This window comes from Phoca vitulina, unplaced genomic scaffold (genome assembly GCF_004348235.1).
Source record: "Phoca vitulina isolate PV1807 unplaced genomic scaffold, GSC_HSeal_1.0 scaffold128, whole genome shotgun sequence".
In the NCBI taxonomy this organism is placed as follows: Eukaryota; Metazoa; Chordata; class Mammalia; order Carnivora; family Phocidae; genus Phoca; species Phoca vitulina.
Window position 1 is genome coordinate 62868 of NW_022589831.1, and position 22076 is coordinate 84943.

General features: G+C 53.7%; 2 protein-coding genes across 2 annotated transcripts in view; both read left to right on the plus strand.

Moving 5' to 3' along the window:
• Positions 1–1396, plus strand: part of ATP2A3 (ATPase sarcoplasmic/endoplasmic reticulum Ca2+ transporting 3) — a 34716-nt gene extending 33320 nt beyond the window's left edge. Inside the window, exon 22 of the mRNA XM_032399100.1 lies at positions 145–1396. Within this exon, the coding sequence (XP_032254991.1) occupies positions 145–208 (64 nt within the window). The 3' untranslated portion in view covers positions 209–1396. The remainder of the gene's footprint in view (positions 1–144) is intronic.
• Positions 1397–7172: 5776 nt separating this feature from the next.
• P2RX1 (purinergic receptor P2X 1) lies at positions 7173–21031 on the plus strand. Its single transcript, XM_032399101.1, has 12 exons — positions 7173–7309; positions 14986–15133; positions 15434–15505; positions 15962–16031; positions 16271–16367; positions 16710–16790; positions 17062–17203; positions 19210–19337; positions 19753–19843; positions 20271–20336; positions 20688–20789; positions 20904–21031. The coding sequence occupies exons 1-12, from the start codon at positions 7173–7175 to the stop codon at positions 20967–20969; spliced, it is 1200 nt and encodes a 399-aa protein (XP_032254992.1). The 3' UTR covers positions 20970–21031.
• Positions 21032–22076: the final 1045 nt, after the last annotated feature.

Consider the following 22076-nt stretch of genomic DNA (forward strand, 5'->3'; position numbering starts at 1 on the left):
GGAACTGGGGATCCCCTGATGAATGCTGTGGGAGAATGCAGCTGTCCCAGGAGAAATGGAGGATGGAAGGAGCTAGAAGGAACCAGTGTGGATGTTCACTGTCACACGTACACCTCTTGGCGTACTCTTGGGTTTTTCTTCCAGAAGAGAAGGACCAGAAGTGAATGCCGGGAACAGGGTGGAGTCTCCAGTGTGTACCTCAGACTGATGATGCCCAGGCCTTCACCCCGACTCTCCACACCGCCATCACACTCATCGCTTGCTCACTGGGCCCTGCCAAGAGTCTCCGTCCCTGCTTCTGTACACATGGGGGCTCTCTAACTCATGTCTCGGGGACTCTCCTGGGAAGTTCAGCTATGAAGCTCTACCCCAGGAGCTGCAGCCTGGGAGGGATCTGCCCAGAAGCCAGGGAGCTGGCAGCACATCCAGACATGCAGAGCCCTCTACCCCCCAAATCCATGAGCACATTCTGGAGCAGGCACCCCCCTTGCTTGGAGGCTGGGCATTTACTTGGTGACTGGTGCCTCTACACTCATGGAGGAACTCTTGCTTAGTGACTGGTCTGGGGCCTGGTCAGTAAGGGGGTGAAGTGGGGGAAACATCTGGGCCCAGCTGTGCCCAGCAAGGGCAGGTAACCCCCTCCACTTTGTTTCCATAAAACAGAGGAATCATGAGGGCTTGAGCCTCTTACTGTTTGTAGGTACAGGGGGTTGAAGGGTCAGAGAGAGGGACATGGTAGTAGGGGAAGGGGGCTGGGCAAGGATCCCCTTCCCAGGAGACAGCTGGCTTGCCTGCCTTGCTCTGGGCACCCCCAGACTCAGATTTCCCTGTCCTAAGCCAATGAGACATGCCAAGTCTCTCTCGGTGCTGCCCAGTCTGCCAAGCTCAGGCCGGATTTGCCCTTCATGTCCCTGGGGCCTAAGACCCCGACATCACTGTGCCCTTTCAGCCCAACCCTGTGTGCGCCATCCCACAGTCTGCGCAGCTGGGTGATTCTGAGTCCCCTAGACTCTTGGCCTCACTCTTTGCCCCCAACCCCGCATACCCATGAGCCGAAAGGATGTCAATAAGAATGGCTAGTTACCCAAGGGCACTTCCTCTCCCTCCCTCCTTGCTGGAGGAATGTGTGTTGGATCATGTTGGATGATGGGAAAGGAGTGTTTGATGGACATAAATGTTCTTTTAACTCCGCTTTTGCCCCTTTGGCAAAAATTAGGGCTCCAGGTACTGTGGCCTCTTACCCAAGCAGAGTTGGGCAGGGCTCCCCCGGGTGCCAGCCCACAGAGATTCTCCGCTTCTCTCCTGCCGGAGGATTGGCAGAGCTGGAGGTGGGGGAGGGTGGCGGGGCCCTATACCCATCTGTTGACATGCAGTTGGTAGAGAAATAAAGGTTGAGTGCCTGGGGCAACAGAGGATGGTCTGTCTGATTTCCTAGAGAGCGGTTCCACCATCTGCCCATGTGGTGTCCACCAGGGCTCCCACCACCCACACCCACTCACGTCAGGAACCTTGAGCCAAGGTCTGCGGTTCCCCCAGGGGTTGCTGTCTTCCTCTGAGACAGGACCCAGGAGAGACACTGATTTCCTGACCCTCTCCCAAATGGCAAATGCATGACTCTGCTCACAGGGACTGCACTTGATAGTTTGTGTACGTGTTCAAAGCCCTTTGCACATGTTAAGATTCCAATGTCATCACTGAGGAAACAGGCTGGCAGGGGTTCATGACTTGGCCTGAGGCAGGGCTAGGCCTGGAGCCTGAATACCATGGGCCTCCAGCCCTCACTATTCCATGGGTCCTGCATCTCTCCCTGAGGTTTCTCGCTCTTTCCTTCCCCTCCTTGAACCCCAGGATGCCATCGACTTCTTGCCCTTCTAAGCCCAGCTCCAGGGCTCCTCCCCAAGGCTTCTCTCAGCTCACATTGTCCAGGGACCTTTGAGAAGCTGCTTGATACTAACTTCTGACTCCCCCAGGTGGCTCTGCTCTCTGGGAGCAGGGGCTCTGTGGAGGGAATAGCTGTGTATCCCCATCTCCCTCATTTTCTTCCTCTGGAGAGAAGATTCACTCAAGAAGTTTCTGTCTCTAATCCTCTACCCAGCTGCCCTGGGAAGGGAAATCAGGCCCTGCCCACAGGGCCAGGGACAGGACTGACTATGTAATTTGTGGGGCTCAGTACAAAATGAAAATGTGGAGCCCTTGTTTAAGAATTAGGAGTTTCAAAGCAGCGACAGCAGAGTATGAAAACGAAATGCAGGGCCTTTCTGGGCATGGGGTTCTGTGCAGCTGCATGGGTCACACATCCATGAAGCCAGCCATGACTGGAAGAGACACAACCCACCCTTAGGAGCTCCCGGGTTTTATTTTGGGGAAGGGCAAGATTTGGTGCATAGTTCACAGTGGGAGCCAAGGACGGGCAGAAGGATTCTTCCTGCTGCATGGTCCATCAGTTAGACCTCTCAGATCCCAAAACCATTCTGTACGCCTCAGCTCCCTTGGTGCCCAACCGGCTCCTTGAGATGGGCCAGGCAGGGGTTAGGGCTCCATTTTACAGATGAAGGCCCCAAAGCTCTTGGAAAGCCTGACTGTCTAGCTGGCTTCATCATGGCAGACAGACAGAACATGGAGCTAAGACGGGCATGGAGGGCTTGATGAGGAGACAGGCCAGCTTCAGCACTCCCATCAGACGGGCATGGAGGGCTCCATCAGCTGCTGGAGCTCATGGCCCGGCCTGCATAAGTGCAGCCCTGCCAGCCCACAGCATGGAGCCTGACAGGTCAAGATGGAGCAGCCAAGGGAAACAGAGGTTTCCTACCTCACAGCCACTCACCCCAGAGGGAATTCCAGGGCAAGCCCTGGCACACTTCTCCCTGGCTCAGGGATGGCCACTGCCAAAATGCCCAAGGCCTCACCCTGCCCCCTCCATTGGCCCAGGTTGTGCTCCCCAGGCCTCCCACATTGTACCCCACAGAGGGGTAGGAGAGACTGGGAGAAATGGAAGGGCAAACTCAGGAAATGAAGACCTAATGCCCACACAAAGAACTGAAGCCAACAGTCCATGGCAGCTTTACTCATCATAGCCTCAAACTGGAAACAACCCAAATAACCATCAACAGGGGACGGACAACAGGCTGTGGTTTGTCCATACAACAGAATGCTCCCCAGCCATAAAAAGGAGCAGACTACTCATATATGCAACAACATGGATGAAGCTTAAACCCTTGTGCTGAGTAAAAGAAGCTCGTACTGTGCAATTCCACCTCCATGAAGTTCTAGAAAAGGCAAAACAGATCAGTGATTGCCTGGGGCTAGGGTTGGGGAGGGTTGCCAGCAAAAGAGCAGGTTGGGGACATTCTAGGGTGACAGATGATGGGGGGTGTTGCATGCATTTGTCAAAACTCATCAAACTGTGTGCCTAAAATGGGTACATTTTACTGTGTGTCAATTATACCTCAATACAGTTTGATTTAGAAGAAAAGAAAGGTAGGAGCCACAGGAGGTAGCATGTGGCTACCATGTGGGTGTAGAGGTTTCAGCAGCATCAGGAGGCAAGGAGACTAGCCTCCCAAGGGGTACTCAGAGTTTGAGGGGCAAGGACCTAGGTCAGCCCCAAGGAGTCCCACATTCCAGTGGCAGGAAGAGGATGGGGACCAAGAGGAAATGTCCCAAAAGGATGGAGGAGAACCAGGGGGTTGTGATACCTCGGATGCTAGGGAGAAAGAGCTCATCATTGGGGTGGGGTGGTTAGAAGAGGCCAGAGGAGCAGTGCAAGGTCTGGGCAAGAGGAGAAACCAACCCTGAGGACGCCTGCTGTGGCTTCCCTATGGATGCCTGCCCCCACAACCTCCCTTTGACAATCTCTGTTAGGCTGGCCCAGATTCTAGCCAGGATCTAAGGGGCTGAGTGGCATTGAGTGAGCCCTGGGACACTGACAGACCCAGGGTGGGGGACTGGACTGAACTCTGCAAGCAGAGGTGTCATCCCTGCAACCTTGGGACACTGAATGGCTAAGGAGACCTCTTGGAGTCTGTGCCAACCCCCTTGAGGGCCTGGGCTGGCCTCCAGCATGGACACAGGCCCCCTCCACACTCCATAGAACTGCTAAATTTAGCCAGGCAGGGGAGGTTGTCCTGGGGCTGAGGGCTTGGCAGCACCGCGTTGTCTCCCTACAAGGTCGGGCCCGATCCCGGAGCTGGCCACTCGGCCTTTGGGCTTATAAGGCAGCTCTGGCAGCTCTCAAGTGCTGGAGTCTTGGGGTGGGCTCTGGGCCAGTCTCTCAGACTTTGGGGAGCCTCCTTTCCAGCCACTAGACATGGGAGCTACTTGGGCAAGGCACTCAATTTCTAGAGCCTCAGTTTCCCTATCTGTAAAATGGGGGTTCCAGTACCTACCTCATGGGGCTGTTTAAAAAAAATCTGCTGTAACATAACAATAAAAAAATTAAAAAAAAAAAAAAAGAAAAAGGAAAAAAAAATCTGCTGAATGTGAAAGTACTGTGTCCCCAGTAAACTCTGACCCCTGCCCTGCCCATCTCTGCCCCCCCCCCCCACAATGCCTAGAGCAATCACAGGTGTCTGTTCCTGGGGATGCTGTAGTTGGGGCAAGGCGGGAAAGCATAGGCCTAGATGGAAAGATGCATTTTAGAACCAGTGAAAGAGGCATTAGTCCTATCAGCTGTCTTACTCTGGCAAAATTATTAGCAAAAAAGATTTGTAATTGGGAAGATAAATGTAATTGCTTTTATTTCTTTTTATTTTGGGCATACTTTAGATATGACAACCCCAAATGAGATAGTCCCCCATGACAGTCTGTTTTCTAAGTGTCAGGGTCAGAACTGAGGCTATAACAGGAGCACAGGTGTGTGCTCCAAGCAAGGGTGTCTGAGTAGCTAAGGAGACCCATCGGAGCCTTGTGCCAAACCCCTTGAGGACCTGGGCTGGCCTTCAGGATGGGCATAGGCCCCCTCTGCACTCCACTGGCTGCTAAATTTAGCCAGGCAAAGGACGCCATCTGTCCATTAGTCCCTCTGTCTGTCAGCAAGCCTGGCTCCTTGGAGATGGGGAGAGGGAGTGAAGGAGGAGTAGTGGAGGTCATGGTGATGGTAGGAAAAGGGCAGGTGCAGATTAGAGACTGCCTGACTTCCTTCCCTCTCCTTCCTCCTCTCTCCCCACTTCACCTGGTGTCTGCTACCCTCCTGAATGTCCAGGGATCATGGGTAGAGTGGGGCACAAAGATGGCTCCTGTAGAGTGTCAGCATCCACCCCCACTCTCGATTGCAAGCAATTCATGTCCTGGGACCTGCTATTCCAAGAACCATGGGATCACCTGGAAACAGAATAGGCCCTTTGGTCTGGGATCAAGACCAGGCCAAGGGGACATGATACCCACAGGCTCCCAGCATCTCTGGATTTTTCCCTTAGAAAAGTCCAGGACATGGTTCTGACCTGCCCCTCTGGAAGGTGGTGTTGGACAGACAGTTGGGCCTGAGATTGGTGAGAATGATCTGTTTGAGAGGGGGGAACTGGCCTAGGGTACTGGAAGGGGCCATGGGCCTGCCCTCTGTGGGGGCCCTTGCTGCCCAGAAAGCACCTCTACTCGGACAGGCAGCTGGGATTTCCAGCCCTGGAGCCTGGCTCCCTGCCTAGAGCAATTGCCCAGCTAAAGGCCTGCCAGGAAGAAGACTCCTATCAGCCTTCAGAGTGAGGCACCTTGGACTGCAGGGGAGTTCCCCACACCCCGGGGGGAAACCCAGCCTCCATCTCCCATCTCCAGAGGAAGCCCCAGGGACACCTGGCCTGGGTTGAGGGTCAGCCAGGGAGGCCTTCCTGCTTCAAGCTGAGGCCTCCAGTACAGCCCAGGGTGAGCTTGGGCAATTCATTTCTCCTCTCTGAGTTCATTTCTTCATCTGCAAAACAAGGCATTGGGTCAGGGGAGGCCTCCAGCTCCAGGGCCCCAAAAGCAAACATGAGACCTCTGCCCCACCCCCAGTCCCCTGGGGCCCTTGCATTCATGCCCTGGGTTGTGGTTGAAGACAGGGGCTGCAGAGGGTCTGTACCTTAAGATCAATAGTGGCCTCAGGTTTTTGTCCTCAGTGTTGTTGGGACCCATCCCCCTGGGGCCTCTACCTATGAGGGAAATCCCATTATCATCCCCATTTCACAGATGAGGATGCATGCTCAGGCTGGTGAGGCAAATTACCCAAGCCCTCACAGGCAGCTAGTAGCAGAGCCAAGGATATCCACTGAGGCTGTCTGATGTCGGGCTTTCCCAGCTTTGTCTCCGGAGCCCAGGGGCCGTGTGCAACAGATGGGGCCCTTGAATGTGCCGGGCACTTGCCTCCCTCTGCTTGTTTTTGGGACGTGGAGGTGTGGCTGGGACAGGACAAACGATGGGAGAGGAGAGGTGAGCTATAGAGATGCCAGCCTGGTGCTAAGGTTGACTGGGCACAGGCCAGGCTTGGACTCAGAGGGACAGGTGGATGGAAGCTGGTCTCTAGGGACAGAAGTGGGGGTCCTGCTGCAGGCCCTGGAAGTATCAGATAGCTGACACTTCCAGAAATGGCCCTGCTTCCTCTTCTGCTCTCCTGGCCACAACCCCCGCAGGGACTGAGCGCCACACCTGGGGGCACAGGTAGAGTGGGAAGGATGTTTGGATATGGGAATGGGTCCCTGGTTTGGGGAAGGCTTCAGCCTGAGGCCACTCCACCCAAGCCCTGGCCCTGTTCTGTTCCGCTAGGTTCATGGGGGAGCTGAAAGCTTTATCTTTGCCTTATGACGGGTGGCCTGTGGTTTCCTGCCAATAGCTCCTGTTTCCGGAGGCTCAGCAGGGCCCAGGCGGAGCCAGAAGGAGCTGTGGGGCTGGGCCTGGGTGGCCCCACCAGCCCCGCCCCCATCTATGTTTGGGAATTTATTTGTCCACAGGCGCAGCTGGCCCACAGTCCATTGCCTGCCAGGGGCCAAGAGCTGCTCTGACTACCCAAGGACTCTATTTTTCAACCCAAGTGCCTTCAACTGACCCCTGACTCCTGACCTCTGGCCCCAGCTGCCCTGCCCTGCCCTTCCTAAGGGGCCAGGAAGCCCCTAGAAGCTCCACTGTAGACGTGGGCATTGACACCTGGCTCACCTCGAGAGCAAAATCTGTGCAAGGGCCTCGGTTCTCACGCCCCAGCCTGGCCCACCATGGCACAGCGGCTCCAGGATGAACTGGCTGCTTTCTTCTTTGAGTATGACACTCCCCGAATGGTGCTCGTGCGCAACAAGAAGGTGGGCGTCGTCTTCCGCCTGATCCAGCTTGTGGTTCTTGTCTACGTCATTGGGTGAGTCTGGGCCCCCTACCTTTCCTCCAGGCTCTGGGATGCCCCCATGACCCCAAGGAGCCCCCTTTCTCTCCATCGGTTGTCACCCTCCCTAATAAACTGTAGTGCTATTCAGAAGGAATGGAAGCCTGCTAACTCACTGTCAAGATGGGGACATCGAGGTAGAGGGGAAGTCCTGCCCCGGGTCATAAGGTGAACAAGAGGAAAAGACGTTGGGTTCTAAGGAACTGACTCACTGTTAATGATCTCTCAAGTGGTGAGTGGTGCTGGATGGAGGCCAGGGCCCCAGCAAACCACAACAAAGTCCTTCTACTTCCGACCTCCTAGCCAAGCCAGGCCACCACTAAGAGACAGAGGCCACACCCCATTTTACAAGCCAAAGAGGGACAGGCCCTGTTCCCACCTGCCCTGCCTAAATTCGAGGCATCCTGAGGTATTTGAAACCCCCAGAGCAAAGAAACTTTCAAATTCAGAACACCTGGGACCTTAATGATGGCATGTCAGGTGGCATGGAGGTCAGTTCAGGTCCCAGGGATGACTGCTCCTTTCTAGGCATCTTGAGACCTGTCCCACTGTCCCAGGAGTGCAGAGGCAGAAGTAAGGTGGCACTCCCCTGAAGTCTTGCCGTCCTGGGAGCCAAGACAGGCCTGGCAGTGGCTTACACATATGCTGGTGTGAGCACACATGTGCGTATGTGGTGTGTGTGCATGTGTCGTACTAGAGCTCTGTGTGGATGCACGTGTTCTCCTGTGTCTGGGCATGTGCCTACTGGGGCTGGCTGCGGGCTGTGTCCCTGTGGCTGGGGTCCACATGTGCATGTTGTGTGACTGAGGTGGCTGGCCACCTGATGTGTTTGCCCCAGGGGGGTGGGGGGTAATCATATCCACTCAGAGTGATACTGCAGAGGGCTCTTGGAGGCCCCGGGGCCAATGAAGGAGTTTCAGCTCTTGCTGAGGGGGTTTGGGGATGCCCGGCAGAATCACTTTGCTGTGTGATTCTGAGGGCCCTGCCCCTCTGGTCTCCATGTCCCCGTTTTTGCTGAGGGACCAAACCAGGACTGCTGACTAGAGCCCAGGGTGGGCTGACTAGGAGACCAAACAGTGACCATATCGCTCTGGTCCCTCCAGGGCCTCTGATATCCAAAACAGCCTTCCCTCTACTCCATCTGGGGGGAGGTGGAATCAAAGGTGGAGGTCAGGTCGAGTCAAAGTGGAGTCAGGTGGAGTCGAAGCCAGGACCTAGCCCTGTGACACCTTTCGGCCTCTGCCTCCCTCCTGTTCACAGACCAATTTGACATCTGCAATTGTCATTTGAGCTTGTGAGGAAAACTGACTAGTGGAACTTCCAGGTCACATAGCAGCCTCAGGGAGAGCAAGACCAGACTCCAAGCCCGGGAGGGACTGAGTTTAGAGCTGGGGCCCGCGCTGAGTGTTTGGAGGTTAAGCTACATGTTGTCTGCAGATAAGTTAGGCTGACGATTTGTGTTTAAAAATTTTTTTAATGAGTCACCAACCTCTAAATATCCAGAGGTTCCTTTGCTTAAAAATTCCAATTTCTCACTGCTCTTGAGACCTCAGCTCTAGCTGGGACTTGCTATGTTTCCGGAAAGGAAACATCCTCAGAGAGGGGAAACTGACTTGCCCAAGTCATATAGCAGAGAGAGGAAGGCAGTGTCCCCCACAACCCCACCCTCAAGCCCAGACCTCCTATTCCGACTGCAACTTCTGCTGTCTCCAGCATCCTCGTCCGGCCACTGCCCACTGCTTTGCTGACCGCTCACCTGCAGACGGAAACCGGCCTGGGCTTGGTCTTACTCTCTCAGGTTTTAGTTTCCCAACTGTTCCACGGAGCAAGGGTGGGGGATCCCTCTAAAGATGTCGTACGCAGGCTCATTTCTGAGGAGGGACGCCTTTCTTGAATTAGCCCTCTTCCCAACGCCCCTGTCTGTCTGAATGTCTGGTCCTGTGGGTGCTGCAGGGTACAAAGGGGAACATGGGAGAAGAGCCAGACTCCCACATTCCAGAGACAGAGGCACAAACAAGATGGGGGATGGGCAGCCACAAAGACAGAACCAGACAGAGGGACGTTGGAGCACAGCCACTCAGATGAAGAGAGAGGTCCTGAGGCTGAAAGATGGTGAATTACTAAGACAGAGGCAGAGAGGCTGAGATGTTGAAAACCCAAACAGACTCTGAGAAGGCAAACTGAGGTTGTGTTCTCTATCAGTCACACTCTTCTGAGAAATCCATGGCAAATGGAGGGAGCAAGTGGGTCTGAGGCCCTCGTGGGCTGAGCTAAGATCTCACTCTTTTTGTCTCAAATTAAAATGGTTAATTTGCAGTTAGAACTGTCTCCTGGAAGGTGATGAGCTCTCTGTAACTCAGTACACAGGCAGTGGGCTGTCATCCATGACCTAGCAGGCCCAAACAAGGAGTGTACTGGGATACGTCCCTGCCTGGAGGCTCTGGTTTGGAGAGGACAGAGGTTTGGCTGCGGTACACAAGAGGGTCCCAGTGAGATCTGTGAATGCTGCTTGGTAAGTGGAGCCTGGGAAGGGTTCCTGGAAGAGATGACAGAGTGGTGGAACCAGCCTTGAGCAAAAAAGCCTGGGGGCTATAAGCCAGGCAAGCCTGCTCTTGGTTTTCCCTTTGCGTGTTCCCGCTCCCCCCCCCCCCCCCCCGCCCCGCTCACGCCATCTACCTCACACAGAGCTCTTGAGAAGTTCACTTGCTTCTGAGATTTTCAAATGGATCCTGGAACATACCAATCAGGGATAAGGATAGACACAAATTATTGCTGGGGAAAATGCATCCAGGGACATTTCTACAGCATCTTCTCTGTGCCTATTGCTGTGCTGGGAGCCATGGGACAGAGGTGGGGTACAGGGTGAGCAAAGGAAAAGTAAGGAGTGGAGGATGAGTTAACCAGGACTCCTTTGATTCCTAGAGAAGAGTGGGGCTATTGAGTGGTTTATGTAACTGGAAAAAAAAAAAATCAATGCAGGCTTCATGGAAGCTGGATCCCCCATGAGGAGGGTACGGGAAGAACAAGTTCTACAGGGAGATGCGGAGTTCAGGTTGGTCCCACTTGGGTTCTCCAAAGAAGCTAGCCAGGATTTTCTCCTCTTCCCAGCTCTGCTATCCTCTGGCCTTCATTCTTAGGCAGAGTCTCTCTGTCCTCATAGTGGCAAAATGGCCACCAGCAGCTCCAGCCTGACATCTCACCAGCTTAGCCATCACTAGGGCATAAGACTGTCTCCTTTTCCAGAGTTCCAGCAAAAGTCCCAGATCCAACTCTTACTGGCAGGGGTCACGTCAAGTGCCTACCGCAAAACCAACTGTTGTGGCCAAGGAAATGAAAAACCCTGGTTGGTAGAGTCTCGTTGTGTGCCTACCTGGTCCAACCACTCCTGCTGGAAAGCAGAGTGTGATCAAAGGCCCTGGGGCAGGAAAGAAACAGCAAAAGAGTCACTAAGGTTAGGCTGTGGAGCATGAAAGGACCCAGGGGAAAGGAGGTGGAGGGGTGAGCACAGCCACCGATTCAGGCCTCTGAATGCCAGGCTGGACAACATGGGCTTTCTCCTATATAGGTCGTGGGGAGCCATAGAAGGATGTCTAGCAGGGGAAGGCCCAGGGCAGGCAGGGGATGGGGTGGGGGTGGAGGCCAGAGGCAGGGCACTGTGAAGAGGCAGCAGTGATAAGAACAGAGGAGGAGGCCATGCCAAGGCAGAAGCAGTGAGCATGGAAGACAGGAGTAGTCATCCTGGTGGGCCCCACACCAGGGAGATGTGTGTGGAGGGGGTGCCCACTCCTTGGTTTTTGCTCATCATCGCTGCGGCAGGCCATGGGCCCAGCACAGCCCAAGTTTTTGACTTCTCAAGAGCAGTGAGAAATTGGAATTTTTAAGCAAAGGAACCTCTGGATATTTAGAGGTTGGTGACTCATTAAAAAAATTTTTAAACACAAATCATCAGCCTAACTTATCTGCAGACAACATGTAGCTTAACCTCCAAACACTCAGCGCGGGCCCCAGCTCTAAACTCAGTCCCTCCCGGGCTTGGAGTCTGGTCTTGCCCTCCCTGAGGCTGCTGTGCTCTATAGCATCCGCCTGGCCTGCTCGGCTCCTGCCCGTGGTTGTACCTTGTGCCCCCACCAGCCACAACACGTCGTGCCATCCCCATGCCGGGGTTCCCCTGGCGTCTGTCCCGGCTCCTCTCACGTCTCAGCCTCCCCCAGCAAAATCCCTTTGGGTCCTTAGAGGAATGCCAGGAAGACAGAGGGACCCAAAGGACGTGGGCATAATGGAGAATGAGGGTGTGAAGATGATGCCCAGGCTTTGAGGAGGATGGGGTAGGTATGGTGCCACCCTCTAAGATGGGGGCACCAAAGGGGCAAGTTCTGTGGGGGACATGAGGCATTCAGGTTGGTCCCACTGAATTTTTGTTTTGAGATATTAGTCAAATGCCATAACATTCACCCTTTGAGAACGTACAGTTCAGTGGTTTTTTGTATAATCACGAAGTTGTGCCACCATCACCACTATCTAGTCTACAACACGTTCACTACTCCAGGAAGAAACTCTGTACTCCTTACCAATAACCCCCCATTCTTTCTCTCTACAGCCTACTTTGCCTACTCTGGACATTTCATAGAAATAAAATCATATGCGGCCTTTTGTGCCTGGCTTCTTTCACTTAGCATAATATTTGAAAGGTTCATCTATGTTGGTTATAACATGTATCAGCCGTTCATTCCTTTTTATGGCTGAATACTATTTCACTGTATGGATATGTCACATTTGATTTACCCATTCATGGTTGATAGTCATTTGGGTTGTTTCCACTTTTGCTTCTTATGTATAATATTGCTGTGAACACTTGTGTACAAGTTTTTGTGAGGGCATATTTTCAGTTCTGTTGGGTATATAACTAGGAGTGGAATTGCTGAGTCAAGTGGTAAGTCCGTATTTAACTTTTTGAGAAATTGCCAAGTTGTTTTGCAAGGGTTTGGGTTGAGTTTGAGGTACCTGTGTGATGTCTGGGACGAGGGACCAGGGGAGGGAGAAGGAATGGGTGTCACAAAGTGCTGGGTCATATAGACATGTATGTAAGATTCTTGAGTGCAGAATTTTGGTTGGCTTTGTTCACTCCTGTATTTTTAGTGCCTAGAACACTGCTTGGCACGTAATAAGGGCTCAATCAATAAATGTTTGTTGAATCGCTAAATGAATGTGTGGAATTAGATCTCCAGGGAGAGTACAGAAGTGGAGATAAAAATCTGGGGACATGATGTATCTGTGACAGCTTACATGAGGTTCTGCCTGGGCTGGGAGTAAAAGCCAGGGCGATGGGGGCAGTTGGACATATAAAGAGGAATTACTGACTCAAGACAGTGAAAATCAGAGGATTATTTGTTATGCGCCTACTGCATGCTAATTTCCTTAATGAGAACGCGTGGGGAATCCCCTAGTCACCCAGACCTGCTTTCTTCCTGGGGCCCAGCCCACAGTTCAGTACGGGGGGCGGGGGGGACTTGCTCCTATTTGTTGAATGAGCAGCAGTGTTTTTGAGGTAAGTGCCATCACATCTGTTTTACTGAGAAAGCCAGCACTCAGAGGTGAGGCTAAAGTCACACAGCTGGTGGGTGGCTGTGCTGATACCTGAATCCTGGCTTCTGTTACCCTTTGGGGGCCACACTCTTGGCCACTCCACTATGTGGAGGGGTTCAGAACATGGAGCAGCTCCCCATCATCCCCAAAAGCTCCTCTGAGCTTGGGCATGGAGTCAGGATCCTCCCTGGAGGAAGGAGGCTGAGGAGGGCAGGGGTAGGTGATACTCCCAGTCCCCCTGATAAAGGCTGGGAGCGCGAGGACTGGAGCTTTTGACGTGTCCCGCCTGGTGCCATCTGGGACCTGCAGGGGGCAGCAGTGACCATGCTTAGGCTTGGGAAGGGGCTCCTCCTGGGCCAGGCTGAGGGAGGGGCCTGGAGAAGATGAAGTGGGGATCATGGGAGGGGAGAGGAAGACCTGGGTGGGCTGACTTCCTGGGGCCTGGGGTAGGGAGACCGCCCCCAGAGAGCTAGCACTGACTCTGGGACAGATGCGCAGAGAATTGCGGCGAGTCCTGAGCTCTGGGACACAGGAGAGGGACTTCGAGCTCTGCTTGGCCAGTCAGACAGAGCCACAGGTGAGCTCACAGATTTCTCCCAGATATACACAGCTACACACTCTGATGGGTACCACAGGTGGACACACACACTCAAACACAGAGTTACACTGACTCTCCATGCAGTCTTTCCCGAAGGAAATGGACTATACCCAGGACTCTCAGTTGTAAGCAACAGAAACGAAACCCAAACTGGCTTAAATAAAGAAAGGGGAAAAAAAACGAGGGGCGGGGGGAAGAAAGGGAATTTATTAGCTCATGTAACAGAAAAGTCCAGAAGTAGATTTTTTTAACATGCTTCAGGCATGGCTAGATCCAGGTGCTCAACCATTGTCAGGAGGCTGCCCTCTTCCATCTCCTTACCTAACTTTCCTCTAAATTGGCTTCATTCTCAGACTTACTCTCTGTGAGGTAGCAAGATGACTAACCATAGTTTTGGTCTTATAGCTACCTTCCTTAGCTATCTAACAGAAGGGATGTCTCTTTCCCATTAATTCCCAGAAAAATCCTAGCCTCCTTGCTGAAACTCCCCAGGTTGTGTGTCCATCTTTAGACCTATCACTGTTGCTAGGGCAATGGAACATTGATTGGCAAGCCTTGGTCATGTGCCCCACCCTCCCTACACCCAAGGCTTGGAAGGGGGTCAATTTCACTGACCTTCCCAGACAGAAAGTGGAGAACTCAAAGGAACAGGGGTTCTTCATGCTAGGAAGGAAAGGCCAGGATTTCCCAAGAAAGCTGAGAGGCCTCCAGCCTGAGTCACTCCACAAGGGCCTCAACTGGGGCCACATAATACAAGCCCTTCAGAGGGCCACTTGCCCCCTCTGTTTCCCTTCCAGTCCCCTTGCCAGGAGCTCCCAGCATGGCTGAGATAATCATAGCTAATATCTATGTGGTGCTTACTGCATGCCAATCCCCCTTCTAAGTGATGAACATGCAGTAAGTCACAGCAAGTACAATTAGTGCTATTATCGTTATTCTCATTTTACAGATGAGGAAACTGAGGCAGAGAGGATTGAATAGCTTATCCCAAACCACACAGCCCATGAGTAGTGTAGCTGGGATTCCAATCCATCCTCTTGGGCACCAAAGGCCAGGTTCTCAGCCATCATGTTCTGCTAGTTCTCAGTGGAAGAACCTCAGGAAGGAAGGAGCGCTCTGAGCATGAAGATTATGGTCCAAGAAGCTTGGCCTCTAGGCCCCAGCAAATCCTGCTCTTGGAAAAGGATCTGAAAGAGTCCTTCAGTGGATCTCCTCTCTGGGAATTAGTATTTTCCTAGTAAAAAGAAGGGTGGGACTTCAGGTACAGGCCAGCTCCGGGAAGCCGGTGAGGCTCCCCTGCCCCCGCCCAAGATGTAGCATTAGGAGCAGAGTGATGCATCTGGAGAGGGGAAGGGAAAGTATTTGACATGTCTGGCTGGTGCCAGAAAGGGCAGCAGCCGACATAGCCTCATGCCATCTTTGAATGGCCTGGCCCAGCTCTGACTCCTTTAACCCCCAAAACACCCCACAGGTGGGTGTTTGTCTACGAGAAGGGCTATCAGACCTCAAGTGGCCTCATCAGCAGCGTGTCTGTGAAACTCAAGGGTCTGGCCGTGACGCAGCTCCCAGACCTGGGCCCGCAGGTCTGGGATGTAGCTGACTACGTCTTCCCAGCCCAGGTGAGCTGACTCAGGGGTATACCTTCCACCCACAGGGCCTGGCTCAGAGTGGGGGCTGGGCTCTGTCCAATCTCCCTATTGGACTGGTCCAGCTCCTATCTCCCCCTGGGCTTCAGCTTCCCTAACTGTGAATGAGGGGCAAAAGCAGGTTGTAATATCATCCCATTCTGACATCATGGGGTATGGAGGCTGCTGGGTGTCACGTGGATTCTGGGGGCTCGTTGGGGCAGTGCTTGTGTTCTCGGGGCTGTTCTCCCAACTCAGAACCCTGCCCTGCTCTCCCCTACTCCTCATCTCCAGGGGGACAACTCCTTCGTGATCATGACCAATTTCATTGTGACCCCCCACCAGGCTCAAGGCTACTGTGCAGAGGTGAGGACTGCTACCCATCCCCTCTCCCCACTTCCTGGATCCACAGGGGAAAAGAAATGGAAGAGGAAGTCCCCTTGGGCATTGAAGATAGGCTTCCTCAGGGGGAAGCAATGGGGGAATCTTACGCACAGATTCACACAAAGTAACAGTCTGCTCTTGGCCGTGCTGAGGTTTCCCTCCCAGCTGTGTGTCAAGCAAGATGCTGAGCTTCGGTGCTCACCCAGCCCCCAAGCCCTAACGTCTCTGCTCCCTGCCCGGTGACCCTGGCAAGAGCACAGCTGGGCATGAGCCCAGAGGGGTCCTGGGAGGGGACTGGGGGAAGGAAGCCGTAAGCAAAGGTCACCCCAAGGCTGTCTAAGACTGCCTCACGACTTCCCTAGGGCCCTGGGGGTGGGAGGGGCTCTCCTTAGGACACTACCCAAGGGGCGTGGAATCAGCTGCTCTCCCTTCCCCCAGCACCCAGAAGGGGGTACATGCACAAATGACAGTGGCTGCATTCCAGGGAAGGCAGAAAGGAAGGCTCAAGGTAAGGTCGGCCTCCTCCCATCCCCCCCCCGCACAGCCCTAGTTCAGCTCCAGGCTTCCTCCACCAGGAAGTCCTTCCTGCCATCCTAGCCTTGGCCTGCCCTGTCCCAGACACAGCCACATTTCTGTCCTCAGCCTTCTGCTCTTGGGTGTCCCATCACTGGGGGCTCTTGGGGATGTGGGGCCTCCTCTCTATCCCCAGCTTGGAGTGGGCACCCATGGGCTCCTCCCTTGCTCCAGGCATCCGCACAGGCAAGTGTGTGGCCTTCAACGACACTGTGCAGACATGTGAGATCTTTGGCTGGTGTCCTGTGGAGGTGGATGACAATGTCCCACGGTAACGCTTTATCCATCCAGGGAGCCGGGAGCAGGTTCCCCAGCCCAGACAAAGGGGCATCTGGATCCATGTTCTGGAAAGGATCTGTCCTCCCTTCTTCCAACCCCACCCTTACCCCATCTGTATGGCCCAAGCCAATGATCCCCTGGCCCCTGGTTAAGGGGCCCGAGAGTCCATCATCACAGCACACCCATCCCACCCACCCCCACCCCCCCACCCCCCGCATACCAGGGCCACAGGAAGATCCCATAGGTTCTCACACCCCCACACCCATGACAAACGCTGCTGGGCACATGGGGGACTCCTGAGGAGGGGACGGTAAGTGAGTACAGTCTCCTCCAGTCCTGCCCTTCTCCAAGAGGCCGAGAACTTCACTCTCTTCATCAAGAACAGCATCAGCTTTCCACGCTTCAAGGTCAACAGGTTTGTGGGAAAAGGGGGCAGAAATGCAGGACCCCCCCCCCCCAAGGCTGCTCTAGCTGGTCTCAACTGTCTCTGTCACCTTCCATTCCTGCTGATTTCACTTTGGAGGCAGAAGCCTGAGCTGGGCTCCTGGGGTGGGCTGCCTTTAGTCTCCAAGGGCTGTGGAAGGGGGGTTTATGGAGCTTCTGAGGGATCCCCAGAGCTTTGGGGTGTGGCGGGCACCCTCCCAGCTGGCATTCTGCTGCCACCCGTGCCCTCCACCCCCATGTAGGCGCAACCTGGTGGAAGAGGTGGATGCGGCCTACATGAGGACCTGCCTCTATCACAAGATCTTGCACCCGCTGTGCCCTGTGTTCAAGCTGGGCTATGTGGTCCAAGAGTCAGGACAGAATTTTAGCACCCTGGCTGAGAAGGTATGGTGCCAGGCAAATGAGGAGGGCTGGGTCCTGGAACCAGCAGGTCAAAGAAGGCTTTTCAGTCCCAGATAACGCCCCCCTCAAGCCTCTCTGGTATGGGCTGAGTATATATATGGATTTATTCCCTAATGCTGAGGGCTCCTGAAGCTCAGGCCTGAGTCCTCAGCAGGGCCTGGTATGGACCTGACACAGAGCAGGTGCCCAGAATGAATGGACATGGGCAGACATTTTCACCTGGATGTTTGCTGAGGTCACACTGTTTTTTAAATATTGGATAAAAGCAGCTTGAATTCCATGCCCTATGGCCCCGAGAAGTCCTGTGCCCTGCTCAGGAATCCTGAGAATTCCAGAATCTGGGATTTGTCCAGTCACCTGGGGTTCTAAGAGAAGCAGTACCTTGTAAGGACCACAGACCTTTCTGACTGGGTTCGAATCCTGGCTCTGCCCCAATGAGCAATGCGACCTCACACTAGTCTCTTACCTTCAGTGTGTCTGAGCTTTTGCGCCTACGTAGTGGGGACAATAATAGTACCAGGCTCGTGGGGTTGTCCTAAAGATCAAGTGAGTTCATGCACGGGATGGCACTTCAGTACTGCCTGGCACGTGGTGACCCTGTGTCCATGTTCCCACATGATCATTCTCAGCCTTCTCCTACACTTGCCTGTTAGGGAAATCAGCTTCTTCTCTGTGATATCACACATACACACAAAACGTGCTCACGACACATTTATCTAGAACAGGGATCAGCAAGTTTTAAAGTTTTTCTTTAAAGGGCCAGAGATTAAGTATTTTCATCTTTGCAGGCCATATGGACTCTGTTCCAACCATTCAAGTCAGCTGCTATAGGGAAAAGCAGCCACAGAAAATACGAAAACAAGTTCGGCCCTCGGGCCTCAGTTTGCCAAACCCTGGAGGGGGTTTGCGCTGTAGCAAAACACACAACCAGAAAGCTGAATGTTAGACTTCCCTGTTCCTAGAACCTCCCTGCCACCTGCACTAGGAACTTTCACCCTCACCATCATCCACAGACACTTGCATACCTACCTCCTGCCTAATTGCCCAGCTCCACACACGCTCTGACCACTTCCCAACTCTCCTGTTGCTCAGCCTACCCCCACCTGTCCCTGGTCCTCACCTTGATCAGAGGAGCTTCACTTTCTCAAGTTTTCTCTTCCTAGTCCAGGTCTTTACAGACTCATTCTTTAATGCAACACTATTTCCTTGCCTTCCACACTGTGACTGTCACTAGGAACTCAGGAGTCAGTGATAAATGAGACAGACAGCCCCACCCTCATGGAGTTTATAGTCTTAGAGGAGATGGGTTAGTAATCCCACAAAATAAATAGACGATTTCAAAGTGACAAATGTTCCAGGAGAAAACAGGGACTAACAGGCACACGTTTTTAGCCTGGAGGTGGTCATTAGGGAAGGCCTTTCAGGGAAAGTGACCAAAGGATAAGAAAGAGCCAGCCTTGTGGAACTGGGGGGAGCTGTATGTGCAAAGGCCCTGAGGTAGAAAGAACTTGGTGTAGTCTAGAAACCATCAGAACGTTGGAGTGTGATGGGTGGGGGGTGGGGCCAGAGAGGGTGACAGGACCCCATCCTGCAGCAGCTTCTCAGTGTCTCTTCTCCAACAAAAAAATGCTCCCCCCTTCAAGAGATTGCTGGCACCAGGGTAAGACAGGAGTTTCTTTTTTTTTTTTTAATTTTTTATTGTTATGTTAATCAATACATTACATCATTAGTTTTTGATGTAGTGTTCCATGATTCATTGTTTGTGCATAACACCCAGGGCTCCATGCAGAATGTGCCCTCTTTAATACCCATCACCAGGCTACCCATCCTCCCACCCCCCTCCCCTCTAGAACCCTCAGTTTGTTTTTCAGACTCCATTGTCTCTCATGGTTCGTCTCCCCCTCCGATTTCGCCCCCTTCATTCTTCCCCTAAGACAGGAGTTTCTTGATCCTGAAGCCCTGGGTTTTAAACACCTGTGTCCCCGCAGGGCGGGGTGGTTGGCATCACCATCGACTGGAACTGTGACCTGGACTGGCATGTGCGGCACTGCAAACCCATCTACGAGTTCCATGGACTGTATGAGGAGAAAAACCTGTCTCCAGGCTTCAATTTCAGGTGCCTGCCAGGACCCCACCAGTGCACCCTTCCTTGGGCTCCCGGAACTCCTTGAGGGGTTTTCTACTCCCAGAACCTCTTGAGGCCAAGTAAGTGTCCCCAGGAAGAAAGCAGAAGGAAGCTGGGCAGCTCCCATTCTCCTGGGTCTGGCCAAGCAGGGAGCCCGCAGGGAACAAGACCTTGGCAGCCTGAGCCCCCACCCTTTGAGGCCCACCTGGCCAGGACTGGCGGGGGAAATCACTGACATCAGGAGTTAGGGTGAGGATTGAAGATAGCATTCCTGGAAGGGGGCCTGGGGTGTTGGGGGCATGGGACCGTCCTCATGGACCTCTGAGGGCTCCTGCTGAACTCCAAGAACACTGGACCCAAAACTGTTCTCCATCACCCTTTTCTGCAACCTTACCCTTTCCCCAAGGTTTGCCAGGCACTTCGTGGATAAAGGGACCAACCACCGCCACCTCTTTAAGGTGTTTGGGATTCGCTTTGACATTCTCGTGGATGGCAAGGTGAGTGTCCAGTGTGAAGGACAGCCAGACACATTCTTAGTTCCTGTGAGTGCTCGTTGGGTGTCCATGGTTATAGACCACAGGAAGTTGACTAGGCTTCATTCTGCAGTTTTATTGCTAATAACAGATGGGCCTGGGTACCCAGTGAGGGCAGGTCTTTCCAGCCGGTACCTCGCCTCCTCCACTACCTCCCTGTGTCCAGGGAAGAAGAGCCAAGGTCAAAACCCAGGGCTTCTAACCAGCAGCTGGGTCCCTGTGTAGAGCCAGAGCTGTAGGGAGCAGGCTGTGGGGCCAGCTAATGGTGGGGGTAGAGGGTAGAAAGGGGGAGCTCCTTGCCCCGGGTCTAGCCTTGGGGTTTCTGAGGAAGGCCTTTTCCACCTGGCTCCTTCTGACTGTTAATCCTTCTCTTCCTGGGCCCTGCCACCAGGCTGGGAAGTTTGACATCATTCCCACAATGACGACCATTGGCTCTGGGATTGGCATCTTTGGGGTGGTAAGTGCTAGGGTCACGGGGTCACTGTACTAAGGTCAGTCCCTCCCCTTCCACATCTCAGTGGCAGCCATAGTCTCTTACCTCATCCTTACTGAGCCCACCCCACCACCCCAGACCCACGTATGTCTAAAGAAACTGAGGCCCAGGGTTGGGGCAGGACAGAGGTGGGATGGGGTGGTCTTGATCTCCTGAGGGACCTGCAGTGCCTCATCCCCCGCTTCCAGAACCTGGAGTCTAGGTTGAGCAGGTTTGAGCCAGGCCCCCCAGCCAGAAAGGACCGATGTGGGATATGGATGGTTCTGTCCCTGCCCCCAGATCCCCATGCTCTCTCTGACCCTTCCCTGCCCTCAGGCCACGGTTCTCTGTGACCTGTTGCTCCTCCATATCCTGCCCAAAAGGCACTACTACAAGCAGAAGAAGTTCAAGTATGCGGAGCACATGGGGCCAGGGGCGGTAAGAGAACTCCCCGCGTGTGGGCCTTTCGGAGGCCTTAGGCCTGCACGTCTGTGTTGGGGGGCCAGCTGTTTCTCTGCAGCTGACTTTTTATCCCCTGCCCTGTTTACACAGGGTGAGCGTGACCCCGCAGCCACCAGCTCCACCCTGAGCCTGCGGGAGAACATGAAGGCATCCTGACCCTCAGCCCCTGCCTCCTGACTGGACACGGCATGAGGCTTCAGGCAGGGGCCCTGCTGGGGGCCCAGGACAGAACGGTCTCCGCAGGAGCTCTCCACGCTCTTAGCCAGGCAGACACTAGGCCTCGGCAACCCAGAGGGGACACTGGGAGAGACCTGAGCAAGTCTGGGCTCTGGCCCCAACTCCACAACCCCAAAGGGAGCTTCGCACCAGCCTCAGCCACTCCTGGTCTAGAGGGGCTGGGGCTGGGCAGGGATCCTCTCACACCCCTCCATCAGAGCTGTGTGCTTCTCTCTGGGCCCTCATGCACCGCACTGCCTCGTGTCTCCAGATTCATGCTTTCCCATATGGCAGACACTAGCCACGATGACCATTCAAATTTATATTAATTTAAACCGAATAAAATAAAAAAATCAGTTCCTAAAACTAGCCACATTACAACTGCTAAATAGAGACATGTGCCTAATGGCTGCCATATTGAACCACATAGACTATTGCAGAAAGTTCTATTGGACAACTCTGCTTGAGCCCTGTTTCTTACTGGCCCCAGATTTTCCTAGGGAGCTTATCAACAGTGCAGGCACCCGGGTCTACCTCAGATCTCCTGAACCAGAATCTCTACGGCTGGCCACAGATATGCAAGGATGGCAAACTCCCCAGGCCATTTCAAAGACTGAAGTTTAGGAACCGTTCCTGATTGGGTATCAGATTTAGTCTGGGCCTGCCTGACCTGGCTGCTGCAGGTTTTGAGTAGGTGTGTGGTATACCTACAAGTCACATGGTCTCACGTACACACCCCCATGTCCACACTCATCTGCATGCATACCCCCCTCCCATCCACACTCTGGTTTTGAACAGCTTGGGCCCTGCGAACACAACCATCTGAACGTACCTATGCCCTCAAGTACAGACACATGGTCCATGCCACAACACTTCCATGGAGACGTGCTTCTCCCTAAGTGCGTCAGGCCAGGACAGTCCTTTCAAGCCATGAATCCTCACTCAGCTACCTTGGGTTGGGTTGGAGCCCTGGCCAAATCCTGGGCTCCCTGCTTGTGGCCCAGCCTCAGCACCTAAGGCCTGCCCAATTCTGTCTGAACACAAGGT

Bases quoted from the DNA above. Each gene is read 5' to 3' on its own strand.
- P2RX1 (XM_032399101.1), top strand. From the start codon at position 7,173: ATGGCACAGCGGCTCCAGGATGAACTGGCTGCTTTCTTCTTTGAGTAT. The intron at 16,032-16,270 runs GTAAGGTCGGCC...CCCTTGCTCCAG, and splicing joins GGCAGAAAGGAAGGCTCAAG to GCATCCGCACAGGCAAGTGT. The intron at 16,368-16,709 runs GTAACGCTTTAT...AGTCTCCTCCAG, and splicing joins GTGGATGACAATGTCCCACG to TCCTGCCCTTCTCCAAGAGG.